At 40.4% G+C, this 26,237-nt stretch overlaps 1 protein-coding gene and 1 long non-coding RNA gene across 4 annotated transcripts; one reads left to right on the top strand and one right to left on the bottom strand.

Annotated features, from left to right (window-relative positions):
- Window positions 1–1,156: 1,156 nt before the first annotated feature.
- On the top strand, window positions 1,157–5,272 carry LOC138976256 (uncharacterized). The gene is made up of 2 exons (XR_011458928.1): window positions 1,157–1,484; window positions 4,399–5,272. It is a non-coding gene; the product is annotated as an uncharacterized lncRNA (long non-coding RNA).
- A 1,560-nt stretch (window positions 5,273–6,832) lies between these two features.
- LOC138976255 (uncharacterized) lies at window positions 6,833–23,161 on the bottom strand. Of its 3 annotated transcripts, none has more exons than XR_011458927.1 (4): window positions 21,657–23,161; window positions 19,503–19,870; window positions 17,487–17,633; window positions 6,833–13,644 (listed from the first exon to the last, which is right to left on the bottom strand). XR_011458927.1 is itself a non-coding variant. In XM_070349094.1 (3 exons), exons 2-3 carry the CDS (start codon window positions 19,864–19,866, stop codon window positions 17,587–17,589), a joined length of 411 nt encoding a protein of 136 aa, XP_070205195.1. In that variant the 5' UTR covers window positions 19,867–19,870; window positions 21,657–23,160; the 3' UTR covers window positions 13,700–17,586. The 3 variants fall into 3 exon arrangements, 1 of the variants encoding a protein (XP_070205195.1); XR_011458926.1 differs by lacking the exon at window positions 6,833–13,644 and having other exon boundaries at window positions 13,701–17,633; window positions 21,657–21,810; window positions 21,970–23,161; XM_070349094.1 differs by lacking the exon at window positions 6,833–13,644 and having other exon boundaries at window positions 13,700–17,633; window positions 21,657–23,160.
- Window positions 23,162–26,237: the final 3,076 nt, after the last annotated feature.

The following is a 26,237-nucleotide window of genomic DNA, read 5'->3' as shown; positions in this document are numbered from 1 at the left end:
GCACTTAATTTATGCAAGTTGAGTTGGAGGCCGATCTCTTCTCTTTTATTGTACGGATTTGTTCAACACAAAAAAGGTGGTGGTGATAATGGTGGGCGGGGTGGGGGGAAGGGGGATGGGGGGAAGGGGGGGGGGGGTAAGCATAAGATACAAGTAACCGTGTGTCTACAAAAGGTGAAAATGCGAATTGTCTCCCAAAAGCCCCCCCCCCCCCCCCCCCAACATAAAAAAAAGTCTGTTTACGGTAACATAGGCTCCCCCCCCCAAAAAAAAATAGGGTCGGTAGGTAGGGATTTTTTTTCTCCAAAAAAACATCTTTTTAAGTTATTTTGCCAAAAAATAAAGACTTTTTGTCCCCCCCAAATGCCCAAAAAAGTCTAGGGTCGCGCGAAAAAATAGGGTCGGTCGGGATACCGTAAACAGACTTTTTGTTGTTGTTGACCTAAGCTCGGGATTTCCAGTCCCCTTTTCTTACCTTGCACAAACATACTCTTAACAAGAGGCGAAACCAAGCCTTTAAGGCTCCCGTAAGAAATCGACAAACAGTAACACAAACCCAATCACTCCGTCACACATACACACACACAGTAAGCATAGACACGGTGCAAGAGTGGGAGACGCTAGATCTAGATCTGTCTGTCTGTAGCCTACTTACGGGGACACGACTGCCTGAGATGGCCAGATCGACACTGCGCTTTCGACAGCGCTTAATTCCTCGCGCAGACACTGGAAACATATGGAAAGCCGTTTGGCTCATAACTATTACAGCTGTAATTTAAAATAAATACACCTGTATTTAATGATAAATACAGCTGTATTTATTTCTTAAACGTATACAATAAGTATCATTATTAATTACAGGTGTATTTTTTTTTTATTAATTACAGGTGTATTTTTTATTAAATACAGGTGTATTTATTATAAATTACAGGTGTATTTATTTTTAAATACAGGTGTAATTATTATTAAATACAGGTGTATTTATTTTTAAATACAGGTGCATTTATTATTAAATACAGGTGCATTTATTATTAAATACACCTGTATTTATTATAAAATACAGGTGTAATTAATGATAAATACACCTGTATTTAAAAATAAATACACCTGTATTTAAAAATAAATACACCTGTATTTAATAATAATTACACCTGTATTTAAAAATAAATACACCTGTATTTAAAAATAATTACACCTGCATTTAAAAATAAATACACCTGTATTTAAAATTAAATACACCTGTATTTAATAATAAATACACCTGTATTAATCAGTTATTAGTCACGTGGTTAAGCGACTTAAAAACTTGGACTGGGAATCCACATGAAAAACACTAAGCTTATAGGCGTCTTCATCGCCTCGCTTTGCCGCCTTTTGACAGACTGAACAGCTCAAGATGGCGGGGGTGGCAAATGTCCCTGATGTTTTGGAAGGTTTGCGAGTGCAGTTTTAATTAACGCTGTTGCCCAGGCTCGCACAGCAGGGTAAGTTAATTGTTTTATCAGACGAATTCGGTTCTTGTGACGATCTACACCGAGTCAGTGGGGCATCCACATCCAGAAGTTGAACTTGAAGGGAGGCCTGTACGCGTTTTTGACCAAAGATGCAAAATATTGGAATTCGGTGCGAGAGACTAGCTGCTATATCGTGTTATCGGTAATCTTGAACTTTAGCGTGTTAAATTCATAGCTCTTAATTCAGAGGCATTTAAGTCTCCAAATTTGTAGAACCTGTACTTGTAATCATAACAAGTCATTTTAGATCCCTTTGAAGTTACGGAATGAACTCCGATGATGAACTGTACGAATGCATTTGACCCATCAAAGAAGGAATTATCCGTGTGACCAGACAAGGGAGACAACTCTTTCGTGTAGATGATGTCCCATGGTTGACAACGTACACCATTTTCGGTGCATTTTCGTCACGCTAAAGTTCAAGATTACCTTGTTATCTGTGTGTGTGTGTGTGTGTGTAATCCGTTGTAAAGTGTATATTATGATTATTTGGTGGCGGCGGCAGTGGTACGTATATAATCTCATATGGAAAGCCGTTTGGCTCATAACAAACCTTGATTGATATGGGTTAAAGCTGTGGTCTATTTATGACTTTCCGGGGCTACGAGGTTGAAAAATAGGGACAAAATCATGTACAGATTTCTGTACAGCAAACACTACCCGAAACCCCACCTATACGGCGTGTATGACCTTGAGAGCTTCAGTCAACGCTTGAATTTTGCAGTGGTAACATCTGGTTTGCTCTCGCAGAGCTGAGCATATTTGTTGTCAAGAAGGATCGAGCAGAAAAAATAAACGACTTGGCAGGGATTCGAACTCAAGGCATCGGGGCCTCGAAATGTCGGGGCCGATGTCTTAACCGCTAGGCCACTTCACCAGTATTGTCAAAGATAAAAAATTGATAATTTTATATCATTCTACGCTTGAATTATCATTTATGCGTTGCAAAAACGTAAAAATTGACATTAAAATTTGCCTTTATTTGCAAACATGTTTTACAGAATCGCAGTACATGTTTACACCGTCATGCTACACGACATTCGCGCCATGCAAATAGCTGCGATATCTCTATTTACAACATGCAAGAAAATGACAAGAACAGTAATTGAATCTCTCCAAAGCCAGTTGAAACCAGACATCTAAGAAATAGTTATACATGTATTCACTTCTGAACAACCGGCACGGTTGGCCTAGTGGTAAGGCGTCCGCCCCGTGATCGGGAGGTCGTGGGTTCGAACCCCGGCCGGGTCATACCTAAGACTTTAAAATTGGCAATCTAGTGGTTGCTCCGCCTGGCGTCTGGCATTATGGGGTTAATGCTAGGACTGGTTGGTCCGGTGTCAGAATAATGTGACTGGGTGAGACATGAAGCCTGTGCTGCGACTTCTGTCTTGTGTGTGGCGCACGTTATATGTCAAAGCAGCTCCGCCCTGATATGGCCCTTCGTGGTCGGCTGGGCGTTAAGCAAACAAACAAACAAACAAACAAACTTCTGAACAATGGGCGGATAGAGATATAAATCATGCTGCTTCAAGAATAACATAACATGAATTCATATCAATGTTTTTCCTTCATTTTCTCAATTGGCGCAGTAGCCTAGTGGTTAGGACATGAGACACGAAGTCGAGAGTTCGAATCTTCGCCGGGGCGTTTATTTTTTCCCCTTGATCTCTCTTGAAGATAAAATATGATCAGTCTTGAGAGAGCAAACCGGCTGTTATCCCTGAAAAATTCAAGCGTTGACTGAAGCTCTCAAGGTCATACACGCCGTATAGGTGGAGTTTCGGGTAGCGTTTGCTGTACAGAATTCTGTACATGATTGTATCCCTATTTTTCAACCTCGTAGCCCAGGAAAGTCATAAATAGACCACAGCTTTAATCTCCAGAGCTGTGTACCAGGGAAAACCATGTTATAAAGTAGACTTTTTATTAAATTTAACTTGAGACATTTAAGCTGTACAAATTAATTTCATTCACAAATACTAGTTTCATAAATATCCTTGGCCTGCAGAGATAGAATAACAAATACTTGCACATTTTGTTTGTCTTAGTGTTCAGTAAAAATACAAAGGTTTTAAAGTAAAGCACCTTCATAACATGGAAACCGGAAGTTGTGACATGAATTTGAATACTGCTAACACTACCAAGAAAATAATATATATATATATTCTATGTTGTTTTGTTGCAAGTCTGCATCATTAACAACCTGGAGTATTACTGGAAAAAAATTATTACTAAAGAAAATATGTATACTCTCGATACTCTCCATGCACATGATTTTTGTGCAGACGAGAATTTTTGCAATTCAATAAAAGGGCGACCACCCAGTAAAGTCTTGGTTCAATTATTTTCTTTTTATGGGTTAGTTGTTAGCAACAATGTAACCGACAAACTTCAAACTGAATTTTGGTGCTTTCCTCTAACATATATTATATATTTGAAAAAGCATCAATGTTTACCTGTGTCAAGTTTCTTTTTTGGGAGAGTATACATTCAAGTTGCCATTTAATACATGTTTTAAGGACTGAAAATACATGTCACAAAATGGGAAACGGCCCAGGAGAATAACTTGTATGTAAAGCAGCAAATGATAAACACATGGTTTTACCCCTGAAAGCTCCAAAGATTTGGGAAAATGAATCTCGTTTGCCTTCACATATCAAACTGAACGTCAAGCAGCTCAAAAAAAGTCTCAAGAAAAGTTACGCTTTCAAAATAGCATTTCATTCTGTGTCGCAAAGCATGCTTAACATTTCTACGCTTCTACAAATGAACACAAGCATGCAATAATTCCCTCTCTTTTGAGTCCTGGTACTTGTATGCTTATTAAGAAAGCGGGATGATGTTTCCTTTATTTCAGAATTTCTTTTTTGTCTTGTTTCAGATGGAAAGTGCGGAGAAACCACCATCTCAGATTTCGTGTTTTTCATGTCTGGGAGCCGGTCCACAGTACCAGGAGGGTACCAGAGTCCTCTGACCGTGGTGTTTGTGGACACACCCGAAAAGCCACTCCCCAGAGTGTCAACTTGTGCCCTCAGAATGCAGGTGTCTGCCCGACACGTCAAGAACTGAGGCAGAAGCTGTCCCAGGCTGTTCTTGAAGGGGGTGGATTTTATTTATTGTAAAAACTTTCCTTCAATGGTGCGTTTAGTTTCTGCTTGGTAGCCGTAGCTGTTGGTGTTTCTATCTGTACACACCCTGGGGGGGGGGGGGGGGGGGTGTTAACGTTGAACTTTGAAATCTTAAAATTATTAAGACAAGGTGTGTGTGGTTTTTTCTCTCCGTAAAATAAGCTTTATTTTAGGTGCCTGTACCGTACATCATTTCTTACTTGCTATTAAATGCAAGAGAGAGACTTTCGAAGATTTGATGTTTGTGTTTCGCATTATTTTTGCTTGGTAGCCGTAGGTGTTGGTGTTTCTTTCTGTACACGCCCTGCGAAAAAATGTTTGTTCTGCAATTTTGAAGAGAATTCACAAATGTATTCAAACTGAATTATTTGAGGTCATGCTGCAAAGGAAAAAAAAAAACATGACCCTGATTTAAACGGTTTCCTATACTCCTTTACATACCTTGTTTTTGTTTTGATTGTTTTCTTTGCTTTTTGCAGGGGGGGGGGGTGTTTAACGTTGAACTTTGAAATCTTAAAATTATTAAGACAAGGTGTGTGTGGGTTTTTTCTCTCAGTAAAATAAGCTTTATTTTGGGTGCCTGTACCGTACATCATTTCTTACTTGCTATTAAATGCAAGAGAGAGACTTTCGAAGATTTGATGTTTGTGTTTTGCATTATTTAAATTGCCGTTGTGTTTCAAGAGTGTGTTCTGTTCTTATTTGTTTTTTTGCACCACTGTTTGTCATTATGTTGCCTGCCTTTCGTGTTCCGTGTAACGCTGTCCATGGAAAACATGTAAAGCATTGTATTTCTCTCGACTATTGATCAAGTAAACTAAGCACTTCACATCATATCAGGTATCAGTTACCTAATGTACAGAATAAATGGTTCAACCCCCCTACTACACGAATAACACGTTGCCAGCAAAATATCAAAAGCACTCGGACTAGCGTTACAGTGTCCCATACAAAACTTGGCAATATACACCATAAACCGGATACAAACAAATCAATTGCACGCTAACAACTTTGTTATACTGTCTCATAATGGTATACAAATTAATAAACTCAAAAGCGTTTGTAACAGTTATGATAATGTGATATTCGTGCCCTGTGTAACGATAGTCTGTTTTTATGTTTTACCAAATTAACCAAAACTGGCGTTGTCTACTGCTTTTCCTTTTATAGTTTTACACTCCTCTGTAGTGAAGGTCACTGCTCACACAAGGGCGGGGATGTAGCTCAGTCCTGTTGGCCGCTGTCAGCGCGAGTTCGTCCCCACGTTCGGCGAGAGATTTATTATTGCTCACAGTCAACTTTGTGTGCAGACTCTCCTCGGTGTCCGAACACCCCCGTGTGTACACGCAAGCACAAGACCAAGTGCGCACGAAAAAGATCCTGTAATCCATGTCAGAGTTCGGTGGGTTATAGAAACACGAAAATACCCAGCATGCTTCCTCCGAAAGCGGCGTATGGCTGCCTAAATGGCGGGGTAAAAACGGTCATACACGTAAAAGCCGTGGGAGTTTCAGCCCATGAACGAACAAACGGCTCACACAATTTCAGCTTTCTTGTTTAGTTTATAAATTTCAGCCTCAATTCCTCGTCTCTGTAACCAGTATTAAATAGTGACTGTTTTGCTAACTGTTCAGCTGTCACCTGCCAAGTAGAACCGATGTATTCTTTATGATGTGATAAAATTAAAGTATTCATTCCACTTTGTGATGGATGAACTCGCAACTGCCAAGTATTACCAGTCTTATGATGGGATAAAAATTAAGTATTCATTCCATTTTGTGATAGGTTAACTCTCAACTGCCAAGTAATACCAGTCTAATGATGTGATAAAAATATTCATTCCATTGTGTGATGGGTTAACTCTCACCTGCCAAGTATTACCAGTGTGTCTTGTGATGTGATAAACATAAAGTATGCATTCCATTTTGTGATGATTTTCCTTATTTAAAGTGGATTTTCTGCATGACACTTGTTTGATTAAAATTAATTGTATTTGTGGCAGACAACTTGAGTTATGTTTTGTGTTTTTGTAAAAACTTGTTTTTTTTAATATGACTGGAAATGAGACTAGCAGCCATGAATCCATAACTACATTTTGCTGTCCATCATAGACATCTCACTCGCACATGTTCATTGCCTCACCATACAGGAATCAAAATCCATACAAACAATTTGTATTATCCAATATTCAAACTTGTCATACACATTTATTAATACACAAGAATTATGTGTCATACACATTCAAGCAATCAAGATCCAATAAATGTATATAATTGATGTTCTTAAAAAGACTACACACACACCTAAATATATAGGTGATCTTTGAAATGGGACATTTACATGCAAAATTCAGAATGCAAACGGAGCTTTGGCTTGCAAATTTAATAGTCATTAACCAGCACATAATATGAATAATTTTTGAAATTGTTGTGATACTGATTCAATTTTTCACATAAAATCAGAATTTCATTTATTTTAGTTTCCTGATACAAATGATTCGTCTAGCTTACCTTGAATAAACATACCAATACGTCAAAAAGTAGGACATCTGAGCTCAAAGATTAATACTGTAGTTTGGTTTGAAAAATCTCTAAATACACATAATTACAAAAACAAAACAAAATTCCGTGATAGAACATGTACTGATCTTGCAACTAAAGTAAAAAGGGGACTCGGGTGTGCTGTTAAAATTGTTGGCACATTTTAGTATCTAAAACTCACCTTTGATTTTAGGGCAGGGGCTCACATCCATGAGAGGTGGTATAGGACAAATGTCCTGGACAATGCAAAAGTGATAGGACATTTGTCCTGAACAAAACTAAATCAATAGGACTTTGTTTTTTTGCAACAAAACGTAAATTTAATTAAACGTGACTCGTTTATTGTCACACAATTAACAGAACAAATAAATTAATTTTCTTGGCAAAAAGGTATAACAGAACAAATCAAAGTAATAACAACGTGTTGTTTTGTCTGTGAGCTAATGACGACAATTCACTGTGATTGTTCCTTTCTCTTGCTGAAGAGCATGCGCTTTCTGGTGGATGCCCACAATTACACAACCTTCACCACCCACTGTTTCTTTTGAATGTCATCCTTTGGCCCCTCCAGGTAGCAAATCAAACTACTGTAAATTGGAAAGTACTGACAATGTCCGGATCAAATGAAAGCATAATCGGACAATGGCCTCTTTGTGACAAAAACAATAGGACATATGTCCTCTTGCATGAAAAAGTATATGACATTTGGAAAAAATATCCGTGTATGTCCGATGTCCGACGTGGATGTGAGCCCCTGTTAGGGGGTGCCTATTCTTTCTTTATTCGGTGTTTAACATTGTTTTCAACCACGAAGGTTATATCGCGACGGGGGAAGGGGGGAGATGGGATAGATCAATCAATCAATCAATATGAAGCTTATATAGCGCGTATTCCGTGGGTACAGTTCTAAGCGCTTGTCGAAGAGTTGTCAACACAGGACTAACAAAGAAACTAACATCTTCAGACGGACACGAACCCTATCACACACTAGCAAACCCTGGTAAACAAACAACTGTTTAACAACAATGTACACATCAATAGCTAGGTCAAACAAAATAATATTAAGCACAAAGAAAACACCTCTCACAGAGCACAGCACAAGAATGTCTTTTGAGGCACAGCCACTTGTCAATTGTTTCTTGTTCACAAAAGCACTTAATCAAAAATTTGCTCCAGGGGCTTGCAACGTGGTACAATATATTACCTTACTGGGAGAATGCAAGTTTCCAGTACAAAGGACATAAAATTTCTTACATACTGCTTGAGTAAAATCTTTACAAAAATTGACTATATTCTATACAAGAAACACTTAACAAGGGTAAAAGGAGAAACAGAATCAGTTAGTCGCCTCTTACGACATGCTGGGGAGCATCGGGTAAATTCTTCCCCCAAACCCGCGGGGGGTACCTATGCGACTGACCACAATGTTTACTTTCATCAGGCACAAAGTTCTTCAGCAGAAGAATGATTAATATTCTAGCAACAAACATGCAATAAATTCATACATGATTATTGATGTTCAAAAAATGCTCTACACTACTTCACCAAACTAAATGGAGAACTGAAAATGTTTAAAACACTTTCTTTCTTTATTTGGTGTTTTCAACCACGAAGGTTATATCGCCACGTGGAAGGGGGGGGGGGGGAAGATGGGATAGAGCCACTTGTTAATTGTTTCTTGTTCACAAAAGCACTAATCAAAAAATTGCTCCAGGGGAAAACACTAACCATAAACAATAAACACCACTATGAGGTTTGATAGGTAACTTAAAGGGACCTTGACCTTCAATGAACGTTGCAAAAAGCTTATGTTCTGATGAATATGGGTGAATGAGGCACCATTGAATATAAAAAGAAAAATAACTGATTTGACTCTAGTTAAACTATGGCGCTCATGGCATCATACCAAAGTTTGAACGAGTATCCCTTTCACTGTTCTGTACAGCTGTGAAAACACAGTGAGACATAATAATAATGAACATAAATTAATCACCCCTTCTCGCCAGAGCTCACGGCAAAACACAATAGCAAAACAAATCAGAGCATTCACACACCGACACACACAAAGTCGTTAAAGGTTTATTGGCTGCGGCAATAATAGCCGCAAGAATAATCCTTTAGTTAGTTCAAAGTACCCAAGCATGTCCTGTATACAAAAGTAAGGCGATTGAGATTTTATTTTGTTTTTTTTTACACAAGCCAGAGAACACCAGTGCTTGTGAGAGCAAAACGTTTGCCCGTAGGGAAGTGAACCTTCCTTATCTTTCGCACCAGAGAGCTGTTCAAAAGGGGTATTGTGCAAGTTGGCTATTAAACCATTGTAATTCGGAAAATGTCTTTAACCTTCGCCGGCACTCGTGGGTCCGTGCGGACCCAGAAGGGTGTTTGATTGCAAATATCTTTTAAACGAGTTGGAATTTTTTAATGAGCTTTTAGAAATGCCTCAGACACCTAACAAGCTATCATCTCCTAAAAGCTCATTAAATTTCAGTGATAATTAATTAATTAATTAATGGTCAAATTTAGACTACACACGGAAGCATTTGTGGGGACGTGCGGACCCATACTTCTCAAAGAAGGAAAAGCGTGTATACCCTTCCGAGGCACTCGTGGGTCCGTGCGGACCCAGAAGGGTGTTTGATTGCAAATGAGACAGTGACAAAAGGTCAGGTGTCATGTCTACTGTCCCGAATGACACACGATTGCTGACATTTCACCATTGCCAAAAGAATAAACAAATAAGAAATAGGTAGAAAATGAATGTGAAAACTGACTTTGATTGTTGATCAGTATTTTCTATACCACTAACAAATAATCTACTTACACATAGCTGTTTGGCAAATGTATGTTGCATGGGACACACTGACATGAAAGTGGAAGATGTTTTTCCCTCTAGAGAAACTACATATCAAGTTACACTTTTTGTGCTCTTCCATTCCAGTTGGCAATCAATTGTTAACGCATGTTATTAGAAAAAATAGAACGAAAACAGATTAGATAGAATGAAAAATGTACTGGTGATGTCATTTGGGACATACTGACATGAAAACGTCACCTTTTGTCATTGTCTCAAATATCTCTTAAACGAGTTGGAATTTTTTAATGAGCTTTTAGAAATGCCTCAGACACCTACAAAGCTTTCATCTCCTAAAAGCTCATTAAATTTCAGTGATAATTAATTAATTAATTAATTAATTAATGGTCAAATTTAGACTACACACGGAAGCATTCGTGGGGACGTGCGGACCCATACTTCTCAAAGAAGGAAAAGCGTGTATACCCTTCCGAGGCACTCGTGGGTCCATGCGGACCCATACTTCTCAAAGAAGGACAATTGTGCAAACCCTTCCGTGGCACTCGTGGGGCCATGCAGACCCATAATATTTTACCAAATACCGTGTGCAGTCTAAATTTGACCATTAATTAATTAATTAATTATCACTGAAATTTAATGAGCTTTTAGGAGATGATAGCTTTTTAGGTGTCTGAGGCATTTCTAAAAGCTCATTAAAAAATTCCAACTCGTTTGAGATATTTGCATCAAACACCCTTCTGTGTCCGCACGGACCCACGAGTGCCACGGAAGGATATGCATATTTTTCTTTCTTTGAGAAGCATGGGTCTGCACGGCCCCACGAGTGCCACGGAAGGATATGCACATTTTTCCTTCTTTGAGAAGCATGGGTCTGCACGGCCCCACGAATGCGTCCGTGTGTAGTTGATAACGAGTGCCGGCGAAGGTTAATGGCTGAATAACAATGAGTTCCTTTATACGTTGGATTGGGCAAGCCATATATATATATATATAAATATATCTAGCATCAATAAACCTAAAAATACACTAAGGTCTTTTTCAAAAACAATAGTCTGTTTTAAAAACTTTCAGCAATTTTCAACCTTATAAATCTATACTATAGATACATCAAAAGAAATTTGGTCAGACATGGGATTCAGAAAAAGTGATAATTAAGGAAAAAAAAAGTGGGGGTCTGGGGGCCGCAGAAGGCCCCCAGTAGGGTCCAGGGGCAACGCGAAGCCCCCAGAAGCTGAAGGTTTTTAGTATTTTAGACACACAAAAATGGCCCTGAAATGCATATTTCAGCTTAATCATAGCCCCCCCCTCCCTTTCTCTTCCTTCCCATGTTTCTCAAATTAATTTTACGCTAAGACTCAAAATAAGGAGGAGAAAGAGAGAGAGAGAGAGATGGGGGGGGGGGGGGGGGTGGTGGTGGCGTGTGACGGTGTGGTTTCAATGTTCTTACCTTGTCGGTGCCAAACGACCCCAGTGACTGATTACACGACTGGGTTTTCAGGATAGTCAGGTGCTTGTTGCTTTTCAAGTGGCTTTTGAGGGCAGTCTTTCCATTGGAACCGTAGTTGATAACATTAACATCGTTGCACAAAGTGCACTAAGCTTTTCCCGGCAAGTTGATTTTAGCAAAAGCATCGCCAACTTTCAGTTTCACGTCTTGTGTCTTCTGGCCTTTCTCGTATTTCCAGCTCAATGATACAACTTCATCGAGCCAGTCGAATCTCCAGAGATTTTTCTTGTACTTCTGCTGGTCAATTTCCCGGGATAGAACGGTTTCGTCTCGCTTTAGCTTCCTCATCATTTTTGCAAGTGGCTCGAAGCGATGTAAAAATGGCGCCGAATCATTCTCATACGGTATGCTTTAGCTTATACTGAATCCCCGATAGCTACGTTGAAACAGTGACTGTAGGAGACAAAGACACAGAGCGCGTTCCCATACGGATCGACCAGCAACAGTCTGACCGTTTTAGGAACCAACCGTTCAAGAATAGTATGGAATGGAGCGTCGCGATCAGCGGACCGTCCGAAAAACTTGGGTCTTTACCTACATATACCCCAACATTTTCTCAGCGGATTTGCACGAATCTCAAGAATGATCCCTGGAGCCTAAAAATTTACGGAATTCCGTAATTTTACGGAAGAATCCCATGTCTGTTTGGTGCAATTAAACAGGTAACCTAATGGCAAATCATTGTGTAAAACTTTCTTTACAACTTTCTTTCACAAAGTGTACATATTTATTTTTTTTTTTTTAGCAATATTGTTTTCGTGGTGCAGTACCTGTGTTTAAAAATAATAAAATACACAGCGGACATAATTTCGCTTTATTTGAATGACTTTCCACTTTACAAAGATTGGTTTAGAATTAGAGCGCAGATTTAAACCAATTTGAAAAAAACAGTTGCTTATACCTTCTACCATGCTTGGTACTTTGAACAAACTTTATGATTGTTTTTGAGGCTTACATTGTTGCAGCACAATGCTGCTCAGTGCAAATTAACTTTTTTGAAGGCGAAGTGTCTGCACCCAGACACATCCTTACTCTGAGGTCTGAAAGCAAACCCGCAAATTGAGGCACACCTCCCAACGCCATGCAAGATATTGCAGATTTATTGCACGATTACGTGGCTGGAGCGGATAGGGCAAGTAGCCTAATAAGTTTACAATTTAAAACGAATGCTTCTTTCATTGACAAAAGCAGTAATCATGTGTCAAAACACTGGATCGGCTTTGGAATGCGCTTGTAAATAAAAGTAGACAATGAATTTTTCTTGTGATTCCACTGACCAATCTGCTTGTAGTCTGGACAATCAAGCGTACAAAATATGGCAAAATCGTATGGGTTCACAGGTCTGCTATACACTTCAGGTTTGGGGTGTCCACAAGCTAACTTTTTTTTTACTCGAGCATGTTGGCAACGAACTGGAGAACAACATCTGACCATGTTGATCGGTGGGTGGCCCACTCCGAGGGTCAATGCGCTCCGTTAGTTGCACGAGCTGTTCCTCAGAGAGGGGGCAAGCCGTGGCAGGCACATCCTAACGACTGTCTGGCAAAGGATGGTCCTCGATTATCGATTGAAGGCTTCTCCCTTTCCAGAAGTCCTGTACTGCTGTGGATGTGCTGGCTCGTCTCTCCAGCATCCCCCTGAAGAAGAGCTGCAGGGGAGTTCTGTTGCGCTCTGTCCTCAGGGGTTGGTGGTTCTTCTGTTCCACAATCCACTGTAGGGACCGGTTCAGCCTGGGCAGAAAAACATAGTGGAGGGCCCACAAGTGAATGGGATTGTCCATGTTCAGTATCCCCAGACCACCTTCTGCCTGTGGTGTTCCCATTGCAGTAAACAGGTCATGGTAAGGGTTCACCACATCTTTCCAGACGTCGAGCCAGAGACGCTCGATCCTTTGGTTATGGTCACTGCGGCCTTGCATCGCACTGCCTCTCCCTTCTCCCCTGTGTTCATTCATGAGGGCGACGACATCCAGATTCTCGCCACCATGGTCCATGCGGACTCTTGACGGGAGTCCAAAGCGTTGGGTTCCACCCAAAAACAGATCCCGAACGGTCTCTGACCTGTTGTTTCGGTGGCATGGAGGAAGGTAGTGGCCCGGCTAAAGCCATCGATTGCCCCATGAATCACCATTTTCCACCTGCAATATAACAAACAGAGATCCGTTTCCATATGTGATTTCACCACACAAATTCTGATTAAAGAGTTATTGGGAAATAAGTACAGGTAACATGCTCAGTAAATATTAAAAAGTAATGGTCAAAGTGCTTTTTCATGACCGAGAATCAAGACCATTATTTTTAATATATATCATTGAGAAAAGGTGTGTAACCCATTTAATCCACCTTTCTTCAATTTTGCAAAGAAATAAATCAAGAAAAGCAATTGCTTTATATGACTTTTCTTCGTCATGTCCATAAGCCTTAAGGGTCTTGTAGGTCTTAAAAGGAGGATTCCACTAACTGCTGGGACTCTAAAATTTGATAAAAATAAGCAAAATTTTGGTAATGTCTGCTGGTTAATAACACATACAATTCAGTGAAATTTAATAAAAATAACTGAGAAAACCGCAATGTAAAGCTTTTACAAACTTGACCCCACTGTGACCCCAAAATGTGACAGGGATCAACCAAACTAGGGTCACGTAGGTAGATGATCAAATCCTTCAAGTATTCAAAGTTTCAAAGCTCAAGCTTCAAAAACACCTGAGATAACATCAATGTTAAGATATTTTGATTCGAACATGACCCCCTGTGACCCCAAAACTTGACGAAGGTCAATCTTCTTCTTCTTCAGCGTTCGACGATGGCTGTGTCTAGATTCTTTGGCCCGTGATGTTGACGAAGTGGGCTGTGACGAAGGTCAATCAACCTTATGTCGTCTTCTTCTTCTTATGCGTTCGTGGGCTGAAACTCCCACGTGCACTCGTGGTTTGCACGAGTGGAATTTTACGTGTATGACCGTTTTTACCCCACCATTTAGGCAGCCATACGCCGCTTTCGGAGGAAGCATGCTGGGTATTTTCTTGTTTCTATAACCCACCGAACTCTGACATGGATTACAGGATTTTTTCGTGCGCACTTGGTCTTGTGCTTGTGTGTACACACGGGGGTGTTCGGACACCGAGGAGAGTCTGCACACAAAGTTGACTCCGAGAAATAAATCTCCCGCCGAACGTGGGGACGAACTCACGCTGACAGCAGGCAACTGGATACAAATCTAGCGCGCTACCCACTGAGCTACATCCCCGCCCACAATCTTATGTCAAGTTGGTAGATTATCAAAACCTAGAAGTGTGCGTACTATTAAAGCTCTAGCTAAAAACACATCTGAGATAACATCAACGTTAAGTTTTTATTAAACGAACATGACCCCGCTGTGACCCCAAAATTTGATGAGGGTCAACGAAACTGGGGTCACTTCGTGAAATCATCAAACCCTAAAAGTGTGCAAAGTTTCAGAGGTCTAGCTGTATAAACTTCTGAGATAACAGCTCAACGTTACATTTTTTGTCCTTGGACAGACAGCCTGCCCACAGCACACATAATTATTTTGATCAAGTATTATTCACTCAGCCAGTCTACCTGCACAAGCATGTGATTAATCCATGGTTGAAGAGTTCTGTGAAAATTGCGCAATTCTGCAAACTCTTTATAGCAGTTAATTTAATTTCGAATAAAATAAAGTACATAGTTGTTCTGCTAAGACGATAAGGCAAATATTTTTGCGTTCTTTTCATGTTTAAGTATCTCGGGAAAAAAAGTTCTATTTATGAAGTGAAATATAATTGACCTACAGATTACTGTCTTTTTATTTGTACAAATGCAAAATGGGAACAACTCTATTTTCTACACAAAATATGAGAGTTACTTGCCTTGAGACCTTGTGTCTGGTACAACGTAGATTTTGATTTAGAAAACAACCAAACTTATGGATCTTATATTGGATTCTGTGTGTTGAAACCTGAAATGAATAGTGTAAATGCAGTATGTATGAGCTCTTTCCTCTTTCGAATATTTGAGCATTCAGAACTTTTCAGTCACCAAGCAGTGACCACACAGTGTGGTTTCTCAACCTATGAGCTATCGAGGATTCAGACTGGTTGCTGGGTGGTTATTTGTTAGGACTAGGTAACTTGGTATTCACCGAAAAGTATTCCCCCCTCTGCTTATTTCTCTGTTAACTTGAAGGGGTGTTTATTGTTAAAAAAAACACCAAGCAACCAAATTTAAATAACCACCCAGTAGAAATGGTAAGGTATAACCAGAATATGTTTTGTATTCCGTGGGGAAATCATCAATGGACCAGTCTTTCATTACATATCCAGAAAATGACAAAATAAAAAGAAAAGAAAAGAAAATACTTGCACACGACTCACCTTCGTTACCCACCTACCCCTTAGAAGACGCCCTTCCTTTTACGATCCCAAACAAGACATTTTCAAGACCCTGTTTCATAGCTGCCAACCCCTGTGAAGCCCAAAGAGTAGCATTTTGGAACTTTCACCCAATGTCAGAGTTGCAATTGGTGTTTATAAGCGTAGCACTCGCATAATCTTAAATTTGAATCGCAAGCCCGCATTTAAAATGCCATCAAAAACGTTTGTAAGATTCTGAGAGCTCTACGACATTACAACCGTCTAAACATAGTTCAATGTCACACGCTTTCCTTCTTTGCCACTACTAAAGCAAACGTATGCAAGATTGTATGTTACACGCTTTAGGAGCATGGCAAGAACGGATTCAAACTCAAAATCGTCACTCCAAAAAAACATAAAATGCACACACGACTTTTATTTCTCCTGCTGTTATCGTTTCTTCTCTTTACAGATTCTTCAACGCTCAGAATACTGAAAACGGCACCCCAGACGACAGTACTGTTTCCATACGCGAATTTAACTTCCCTTGGAAAGTGGTTCGCTCAGGAGGCCTGTTTGTCTGACACTATAAGGACAGAGTTCTGAACATAGATGACAAAGATTCCGGAATGAACAAACATTTTGCGGATGCAGACACAGAAAGACGTCATGAAGAATGAGATGCTTCAAAAGATACAGACTGTGACGATGACTGTGACGTCATTCCCATATAACGAGACGTCATTCACAGTTGTTCGGTCACTTCCGTCAAAAAGTAGATTTAGACAATCAACGTAATCTCGTGTGGAAGAAAACGTCTGTCACACAACCAAGTCGGAATAGCAGGTATTATTACCTATACACGCAAAGTCTGTCGAATTCTTCGGCAAAAATCGTTGAAAATGATTTGCCCGCATCGGCGTGGAACTTGCACCATAATCTTCACCACCCTTACGTTTCCCCGTTTTTATCCTGTCTCCCTCCAGTTTCCACTTCTAACACCGTCACTGTGCACAGCTTACAACTTAACAAGTGCATTGCATATTCTAATCAAATTCACAATTGGCGCATAGAGTCACCGGAAATGCGAATGCTTGCAATAAAATTCACGATTTGCTAAGCAAGTCACGTGGACAATATCGAGTCATAACGGAGTGGTTCCCAGCCATCGGTACTCGACTAGTTATGCAATGTTCATTGTTGATTGTCAAGCAATAAGTGAACATTTTGCACGCTTGTCATTTTTTTTTTTTTTTAGCGTAGCAGCTCAGGGCTTAGAGTAGCAGCGTAGCAATTCCTGCAAAATCGGAGCATGCTGCGCCAAAATCGTAGCAATTGGCAGGTATGCTGTTCTCTAAGATATTCTGCTCATAACCTCTGTAAGTTTACCCCCATTATAAGACCTTATTATCTCAGGGTTATGTAGGTCTTAAAAGAAAGATTCCAGCGTCATAAAATAATGTTTAAGAGAATTCCTTATGCCACCTGTATCAATCCACTCAAATTCCATGTTCAAACTGGCACAACCCCCAACATCCTCCCCACCACCGGACACACTCAACATTCACCAAATTTTGAAAAAGGATTTTTTTGTGCCCAGTGTATGTATTTGTAGCTGTACTCACGATATCAACTTGTGGTATCCGTCTAGATGCCAGAGAGCGTTTGGTCCTGATACTTGGTACAGACGACGTCTCGTGGGCCTCAACGCCAAAGCTCTGACAGCTACTCCACCAGGATCAACCCGCTGGATGGCTCCCCGTACTCTGTGCCTTTGTGGAGCGTGTAAGAATACAACTTATTACACTAACGTGACATACCACTCATGTCATAACAATACCATTCACTCTACATTGCATGTGTAAAGAGGTCTTGTCTGACAAGGACCTGATTTTTCACTGCCTCCAATACCGAAACAAGCGTCCTTCTTTGAACACTCGGAAGAATTTTAAGAACGTAAACACCACACCAGTGACATTTCCTTGCTTTGACATAAAAGATTACACGAGGCATTCGGAGAGATCCAGGTTCAATTTTTAAGCTTCTTCAATCTGGGCGCTTCGACAAAGGGACATTTACAGCAATGAACATGCAACAGTATGTACAGGGTCCCCACTGGTTTTTAGAAACAAAATTCCATGACTTTTCCATGAGCCTCAATAGCATTTTCCATGACTAGATCCACAGGTCGCCATTTCCGAACACGCAAACTTTTTACATCTTGTCACTGCCAGTTTTGACACTGGCTTGCTTTGCACTGAATTTGAGTCAGTTTCTACGCAGTGTCTCTTTGACAAGCAAGTCAAGCATTTGCTACGCAGTCAGATTATCGGTAATGTTTGCTGGTCCTGTCATTTCACTAAACTGGACCAGCCACTGTTTGTATCCATCTGCACTTTCGTAAATTCCGTTTCATAACCGTCACTAACACTGTGACTTGACGCACTGTCATTTTTTTCACCGCGATACACAGTTCATTGCGAAGATCTTCCTTGGTAATTCGTTCCAATTCCGCATACTTTTTGTTGTCAAGAAACAACCCGAAAGAAAGCTGGCGTGCTAAAGGTTAATTTTTTTTCTTTCTTATTTATGTTAAATTCCATGACTTGAATTGAAATTCCATGACTTGAATTGAAATTCCATGACTTTCCAGGCCTGGAAAATTAAAAATCAAATTCCATGACTTTCCATGACCTGTACGAACCCTGTATGTAGGATAAACAGAATACTACATGGCTTCCTGTTTGATACCAGTTTTACACTAGTGTTTTGAAATATTGTTCGCAGTTTAATATTTAAAAGCACAACTTGTGTAAAACTGGTATTTCATAGGAAACCATATAGTATTCTCTATGTGGACAACAATGTCACAGGCTTACCCACTAAAGTTCTTTAGGAGCTTCTGACACATTTGCCTTAAAAACAACATGCAAAATAACTTGTGGAATCCAAAAGCACCATGCCACATTAGTGGCCCAATTAGAGCTGCAGACTATTACGCTTTCGATGTAGCATGCTACTTGTAAAACAGAAAATGCTACTTCGTTATACAGACACTCTACAATGTTCATTTGTTCCTGCTGCTGTTTTCTTGTCTGAACACAGTTATTGCAACATTTGTGTCTTGACATATAAACATGCAGGTGCAGTGGATTATAAGATGATGCAATACTTAAAGATAAACACCATTTGCTACACTATAAATTCAAGATTGCTACACATGAAGCTTCATAGGGGCTGACAGCTCTGCATCATACACCTGCACATAAATCTTACTGACTGAGTTGATGTGTATTTACACATTGCACACCTCCCACATTGAAGTAAACAATTGAATATCTTCAGTTAATCGAAGTACACTTAAAGATGAAGTTCTCTCCATAGGAATACTGTGCATCACCCTTGCATGTAAGTGAACTCAAAGTACTATGTGAACAGAACAGAACCAATTCTGGTCTGTTTGCAACCGCATGAACGCAGGAAAGAGATCATTGTCAGATTGAATTACAATTAACATTGACACGCTTCCATTTGAAACTTTTCAGTTGTCATTGTGGATTGACGCCCCGGGCCCCAGATCCTGCATTTAACTTTATCCTCGACGAACAAAACAACAGGCACCAATTCGGTGGCCGCCTCACCTGTGATTGTGTTGACCAGGTTGGCAACCGAGCCAGACAGGGTAGAATTGCTGGTACCGGTTGTCATCGATCCCGATGTTGAGGCGATGGCCTCACGATCACCCGAAACAGCTTCTTGCAGACGTTGGTTGTCTTTCTGGAGCGAGACAATGGCCACTTGGCAGGTCTCTTGCCGCTCCCCCAGCCTGCGTAGCTCAGCCAATACCGCGGCCAAAGCAGTGGCGCTTTCTTCCCCTCCTGCTGTGGCTGACTCAAACCCACCGGGTTGTCGCTGCGCGGCTGTCTGGTTGCTGGCCCTCGGCCGACCTGCAGCGGCTCGGGTCACTTCGGCTACCCGCCTTGATGCTGCCCTCCTGGGAGGCATATTCCTGTGCATAAAAAACAGGATATGTGAACACAGCCTTATTTGTCAGATTACTGAGAATTACACATAAGCCTTGAACTTGTCTGCTGCTCCTTGCAGGAGTTAACAACTCCTTCACTGTTCAGCCTGTAAAAGGTGTTTAATATCCCATACTTCTGAAGTTGTCACCAGATTTTGGGAGTCTGAAATACAAACCAAAGAAATTGATTAAAATCTGGCCCAAAGTACTTCAAACCAATTGTGTTTTCTGTGTCAAACTCAAATCCTGGCACCCAGTACCCCCACCAAACGAGTTTGGAATCTCTGAGGCTCAATACATTTATGACAAACAGAACACCAACAGGAAATTACATCATGGTTCTCTGAACTGTCACACACCAACATAATACCTGGCTAACAAATCCACATACTAACTAATGTTGGAATCTCTGAGGCCCTATAGCTTAATTTGACAAAAAGAACAACAGCGAACCATGTTTTCTGATTCTCTGAAAAATCAGCCCCACCATGAAATATTACCTAGCCCACGGTACATGTACTTTAACCAAAATAGTGTTTGTAATCTGTGAGGCACCAGCCAACACAAGTGACAACAGTACCTCCACATGAAATATTACCTAGCCCACAGTACCACAATCAAAATAAATTTGGAATCTCCTAGGCAAAATAACAGGTGATTGACAAAACAGTACTTCCACAGGAACCAATATTTCCTGATTCACTGAAATGACAAACACCTGAGGTAATTGACATACAGTACCTCCACGGGAACAAATATTCTGATTCTCTGAATTGACAAACGCTCACATGAAAAGGCATCGTAACACCAACATGTTCATCAGAATCTCACCTGAAAATTATTTCCAAGTACTCTGGAAAAACACTGATCCATACTATCCACCAACACAGAAACATACTGTTGAAACATGTCACGATATCTTGATTTGACAGAACACTCAACAATCGTGTTGATCGAAGAACCATTCCACCTTGAACTGGTTTTTAGACAAGGGACATCATCCACAACGAGCCTGTCATAAACTCGAGTTACTTCCCATCTACCGATCTGGTTGACCCCATTTAGAGCCGTCGATTTATAATGCCACCCACCCGCATCAAACAAGAAAGAAAATGTAAACAATTTGAAGATTCCCTGTTCCTATACCCGTGCTTTGTAAGCTGATCAGTCAAAACGCACAATGCAACCTGACCCGGCTACAACATTATTTAATCACACAAAAACCGACTGTGTTTATCGCCTGACGAAGGGACTTGTACAACCTGGCCTGTCCTGACGTTGCTTGATCTTCTTGATCTTGATATGTTACGCCAACAGGTCCCAAGCTTGGGAATATACGTTTGCTAGATGCACACCATCACCCAGGAAATGACGCTGCAAATTCAGGTAACGTAAACTGTTTTCCAGCGGAAAACATAAAATCATGGTCCCAAAATACAACTCTAGGGGAGTCCACAGTGCCCTGCCGAAGCAACGCATTGACCTCCATAGCTGCGGCGTTGTATGATGGATCGAAACACACACACAGACAGACAGACAGACAGACAGACACACACACACACACACACATACACCACGACCCTCGTCTCGATTCCCCCCTCTACGTTAAAATATTTAGTCAAAACTTGACTAAATATAAAAACGGTATTACTTAACTTTAAAATCAGAATCTGTGACTGTGAAACATTGGTCCATTTCTCAGTTGTTTTTCAACAGTTTAAAATTCCTTTTTGAAGCTTTACTATTCTAATATTCAGCACAGAAGAGTTACCTGAAGTACTGTCCTCTGTCCTTTCAGACGAGCTTGTATCATTAAGGACCCAGTAAGCTTGTTGGAAGCAGTAATTGGTTCCACCAACGCATCCAACTCTTGATCAGATATCCTGGAATACACCATGCGTTGTACTTGTAGCATTCCATTTTCCCTGAAAATTGCCAAACACTTTTATTACTTGCGTTGTATCGATAAACGAAGCACAAGTAAGAAACAATAATAAAAGCAAAGAAAATAGCAACACGATATGCAAACATCTAACAAAGCCGAGCAGGCAGAATGACAGGTCTAATGAAAAACAAAGAGGTACCGATTCGGAAACAAGATCGCGATTCTTTCCTTCGCTGCACGACGCAAATCTTCTGTGACCTTTGACCAAACGTAGCTTCCACATTCGATCACCGTGCTCAGCTTAATATTTACAACAGAAAGCCGAGGGGGTGGAATACCGAGATGAACCTACAGAAATGTGCATCCTCAAACCTGACATATTCATCCCAACATTTAATGAACTCCAAAACACAGAAAGTTGCTTGAAATCACACGCCATCTTTGATTGCCACTGCCAGTGGTCGGTCTGACTAATTACTACGCGACCGCACGCGACCACACGCGACCTTGCACTACCTCAAACTAAAGCAGGTGCATGTACTATTTTTATATATATATAGTATCTTCACAACATTATCTGACTTTATACCAAGTTTTAAGTCAAAGAAATTAAAAATAACGGAGCTATAATGTATTTTGCGACGTGCTATCGAGCTAAAGTGAAATCATCCGATGTTTGCACTTTTGCTCGCTAGCTCTTTGAAAATGCATCAGAATTAACTTTGTTTTTACTTCTCTGACTTAAAACTCGGTTCAAAGTATGATCATGTTGTGAAGATACTAGATATATAAAATGTTACATGAATATTATTTAGTTTGAGGTTGAGCCTGCGTTCTTAAACGAATGCGAACATGGTCGGACGCTGAATCACGATGATTTCACTTTAGCTCGATAGTTCGTCGCAAAATACATTATAACTCCGTTATTTTTAATTTCTTTGACTTAAAAATTGGTATGAAGTCAGACATTGTTGTGAAGATACTATATATAAAAATATTACGTGAACATGCTTTAGTTTGAGGTCGCGCAAGGTAGTGCAAGGTCGCGTGTGGTCGCGTAGTAATTAGTCAGACCCCCAGTATTATCAAACCGGGACCCGGTACCCGTGTTTCAAAGATCACGCATTGTTTCTTCCATTAAGTCACAAATGAACAAGCAAACAAAACGTTGCTTACCTTCTTAAAACTTCTTCTGGCTCATTACCAGACTGCAACAAATTGACGCAATGGTGGGCTGTTGGAAGGTGCATGGCGCAAACCGGAAGTAGTATCTCCACGAGATTGTCGCTTTGCATGTCGTACATTTTCCGATTCAAGTTCTAATTTGTTCCAGCTGCATTTATTAAATGCAGCTGCATTTAAAAATAAATACAGCTGTATTTAAAAATAATTACACCTGTATCTAAAAATAATTACAGGTGTATTTATTTTTAAATACAGCTGTATTTACTATTAAATACAGGTGCAATTATTTTTAAATACAGCTGTATTTATTTTTAAATGCAGCTGTATTTAAAAATAATTACACCTGTATTTAATAATAAATACAGCTGTATATATTTTTAAATACAGGTGTAATTATTTTTAAATACAGCTGTATTTATGATTAAATACAGCTGTATTTATCATTAAATACAGGTGTATTTATTTTAAATTACAGCTGTAATAGTTATGAGCCAAACGGCTTTCCATAGGAAACACGCTGTGCAGATTAACCTGTAGGAAATCTCCTTTGGTATCTTCTTTATCTATTTTTCTGGAGCTACGAAACCGAACAATGTGAAATCATGAGTCGTCTTCCCCGAATCGGCGAACTGCAGCTGGGGGAGAACTGTATGATCTATACCACAATCCTTCACGCGATCTGACCTAACCTTGACCCCTGACCTGGTCTACATACCACACACAACACAAATCAGTCACCTGTTTTTACCCCCCCCCCCCCCCCCCACCTCCCAAAAAAACCCACCACCACCCGTTTTCTTTGGATACACACTTTATCTACATACTTGCCGACGAAATGTTGATCATTGCTTCAATACTTTGAAGCTGTTGCTTGGATAATAACCCGGTAAAATTAGTATTTCGGTGTTCAGTCAAATGTTAAAGTTTCTATCACACACGCACACACGCACGCACAGACAGACAAAAGTTAGCATCACATAGGCTACACTTACGTGAGCCAAAAACCATGGAATATGAACTTTACTGGAGTTGAAACACACACACACACACACACACGCGCGCGCGCGCGCACACACACGCACGCACGCACGCACACACTCACTCACGCACGCACGCACGCACACACAAACACACATATACACGCACACACACACACAAACACACACACACACACACACACACACACACACAGATCTCCCTAACCCTCAGGAAAGAGACAACCCTTCAGACAGTGAACTTGATAAACAGCAGAGCAGCATTGATTGGAATTAAATACAATCTCAAGTGGGAAAACATCCCCACAAATGTCATCGCTAGTGCGAGACACTCCAGCCAAGGTGAAACAAAAGAACTATTTCAATATCGCTTGCGTACTAAATTTAGTTTGAAAGGCACGTATTTTGCACTTTCGTGTTAAAGGCACAGGTCCATGTGTATCAAAATCTCCAGGCACAGATCCCTTTATCAAAGTGTGTTTTCGAAAGAAAAACACACACGCTTTTCTAAATTAGATCGATCGAACGTTTTATAGTTAGACTCCAAATGAAACATTCTTAAACCTCTGTGAGCTGATCGTCAAAAGTGTATATTATGGCAGGGTATTATGTGTTCATGTTTCCATGAAATCTTGCCATTCGTAGTTTGTACCAAAGTGTATTTTTGTTTGTTTGTTTGTTTGCTTAACGCCCAGGCCAGCCGACCACGAAGGACCATATCTGGGCGGTGCTGCTTTGACATATAACGTGCGCCACACACAAGACAGAAGTCGCAGCACAGGCTTCATGTCTCACCCAGTCACATTATTCTGACACCGGACCAACCAGTCCTAGCACTAACCTCATACCTAATGACAGACGTCAGGCGGAGCAGCCACCAGATTGCCAATTTTAAAGTCTTAGGTTCGAACCCACGACCTCCCGATCACGGGGCGGACGCCTTACCACTAGGCCAACCGTGCCGGTCTACCAAAGTGTATGTTTTGCCAGAAAAGACAACGGCATATAATATTTCGATACAGGAAATAATTACGAAACAATGGAAACTACTTTTGAATGTGATGGCAATTTATTTTTAAGCAGTTTGTTTTAAAGGCACAGTGCGCCCTACGTAAAGAGCGAGCAATTTTTAAAGAATTAATTTTGCGGATTGTGTCAGAGACAATCGGACCGTGGTGCGTTTTTGCGCTAGACCTAACTTTTAAAATCTAAATAATAAATTGACAGCTTGTTACACAAACATTCTTAAATCATAAAAGAATTCTTTTTTCATCAAGACAAGATCAGTACAATTCGAAGTTTTGAAAGTTTGAAAAAAGAAAAGCCCGGAAGCAGGGTCACGCAAGGTCGTGGTTCTCGTAGCAGACGACGGTTTATACCTATCGCCAGTTCCTCTGAACAGTCAAAAGCCATCGCTAGAGTTCTTGTGAACCACAGCCGTTTGTTTCGTGCATAGTCAGAGGTACTTAATAACGTGCTATTGCAGATAAGCTCACATCGAGTCGCATTCAAATTACTAACTGACGACTACATTGTGAAAAAGGGAAACTGGATCACACGGGTTCACGATGGCTAAACCACGCAAAAATAAATTCTTTGAAAATTGCTCGCTCTTTCCGGAGGGAACCTATGATGTTCTCAACTGGTGAGTGTTTAAATGAAAGGGTGTTTGTACTGTGTGTAAAAGCCCGACAGTATCTGTGATGGTTTACGGGAGGCTTACTGTGCCTTTAAGCTTCCAAGCTGAAACGAAGGAACAGAGCGGACCAGGTCAAAGATTTTTTTACAAAACTTTCAAGGAGTTTGATGAAAAAATTCGGTCACCACAGTGCGGCCTCCACTTTTTGTAACAGGCGAATATTATGTAATCAAAGAAAAAAAAATGTAAATAGAAATATAAGAAAAGAGAAAATGTGCAGATAGTGTATGCTGTTTCAGGCATGGTGACCTTGACTAGAAAGTGCCCTACTGGTAAGCTCTTAGATACACCCGATGTAGCAAATGTGTTTGTATTTTAACAAAGGCTAGTCTCGTTCCAAATATTTATTTAGATAATTATATACATGTATAAATCTACCACCTGACCACTGATGAGACACATTAGTGTTGAAACGCTTGTCTGGTCTGGGTAGTAAAACAACGGTCCTCCTCAAGACTAGATGTCACTGTGATATGTCCCCCAAAGGGAGGAAATCTCGGTCCACCCGAGGAGGGTCTGATGCTCCCAACAGGCTATCTGTGAAGGGAATCTTTTCTCTCTCTCTTTTGCTCTGCTAAGAGATTTTAA

Source organism: Littorina saxatilis, linkage group LG9 (assembly GCF_037325665.1).
Source record: "Littorina saxatilis isolate snail1 linkage group LG9, US_GU_Lsax_2.0, whole genome shotgun sequence".
Lineage (NCBI taxonomy): Eukaryota > Metazoa > Mollusca > Gastropoda > Littorinimorpha > Littorinidae > Littorina > Littorina saxatilis.
This window is presented reverse-complemented; position numbering and strand designations above follow the sequence as displayed.

What these genes read in the sequence shown, in the direction of transcription:
- LOC138976255 (XM_070349094.1), bottom strand. Translation starts at nt 19,866, where the DNA reads ATGCCTCCCAGGAGGGCAGCATCAAGGCGGGTAGCCGAAGTGACCCGA. An exon ending in CCTGGTCAACACAATCACAG is followed by an intron (nt 17,634 to 19,502) that starts GTGAGGCGGCCA and finishes CGCTCCACAAAG; the next exon opens with GCACAGAGTACGGGGAGCCA.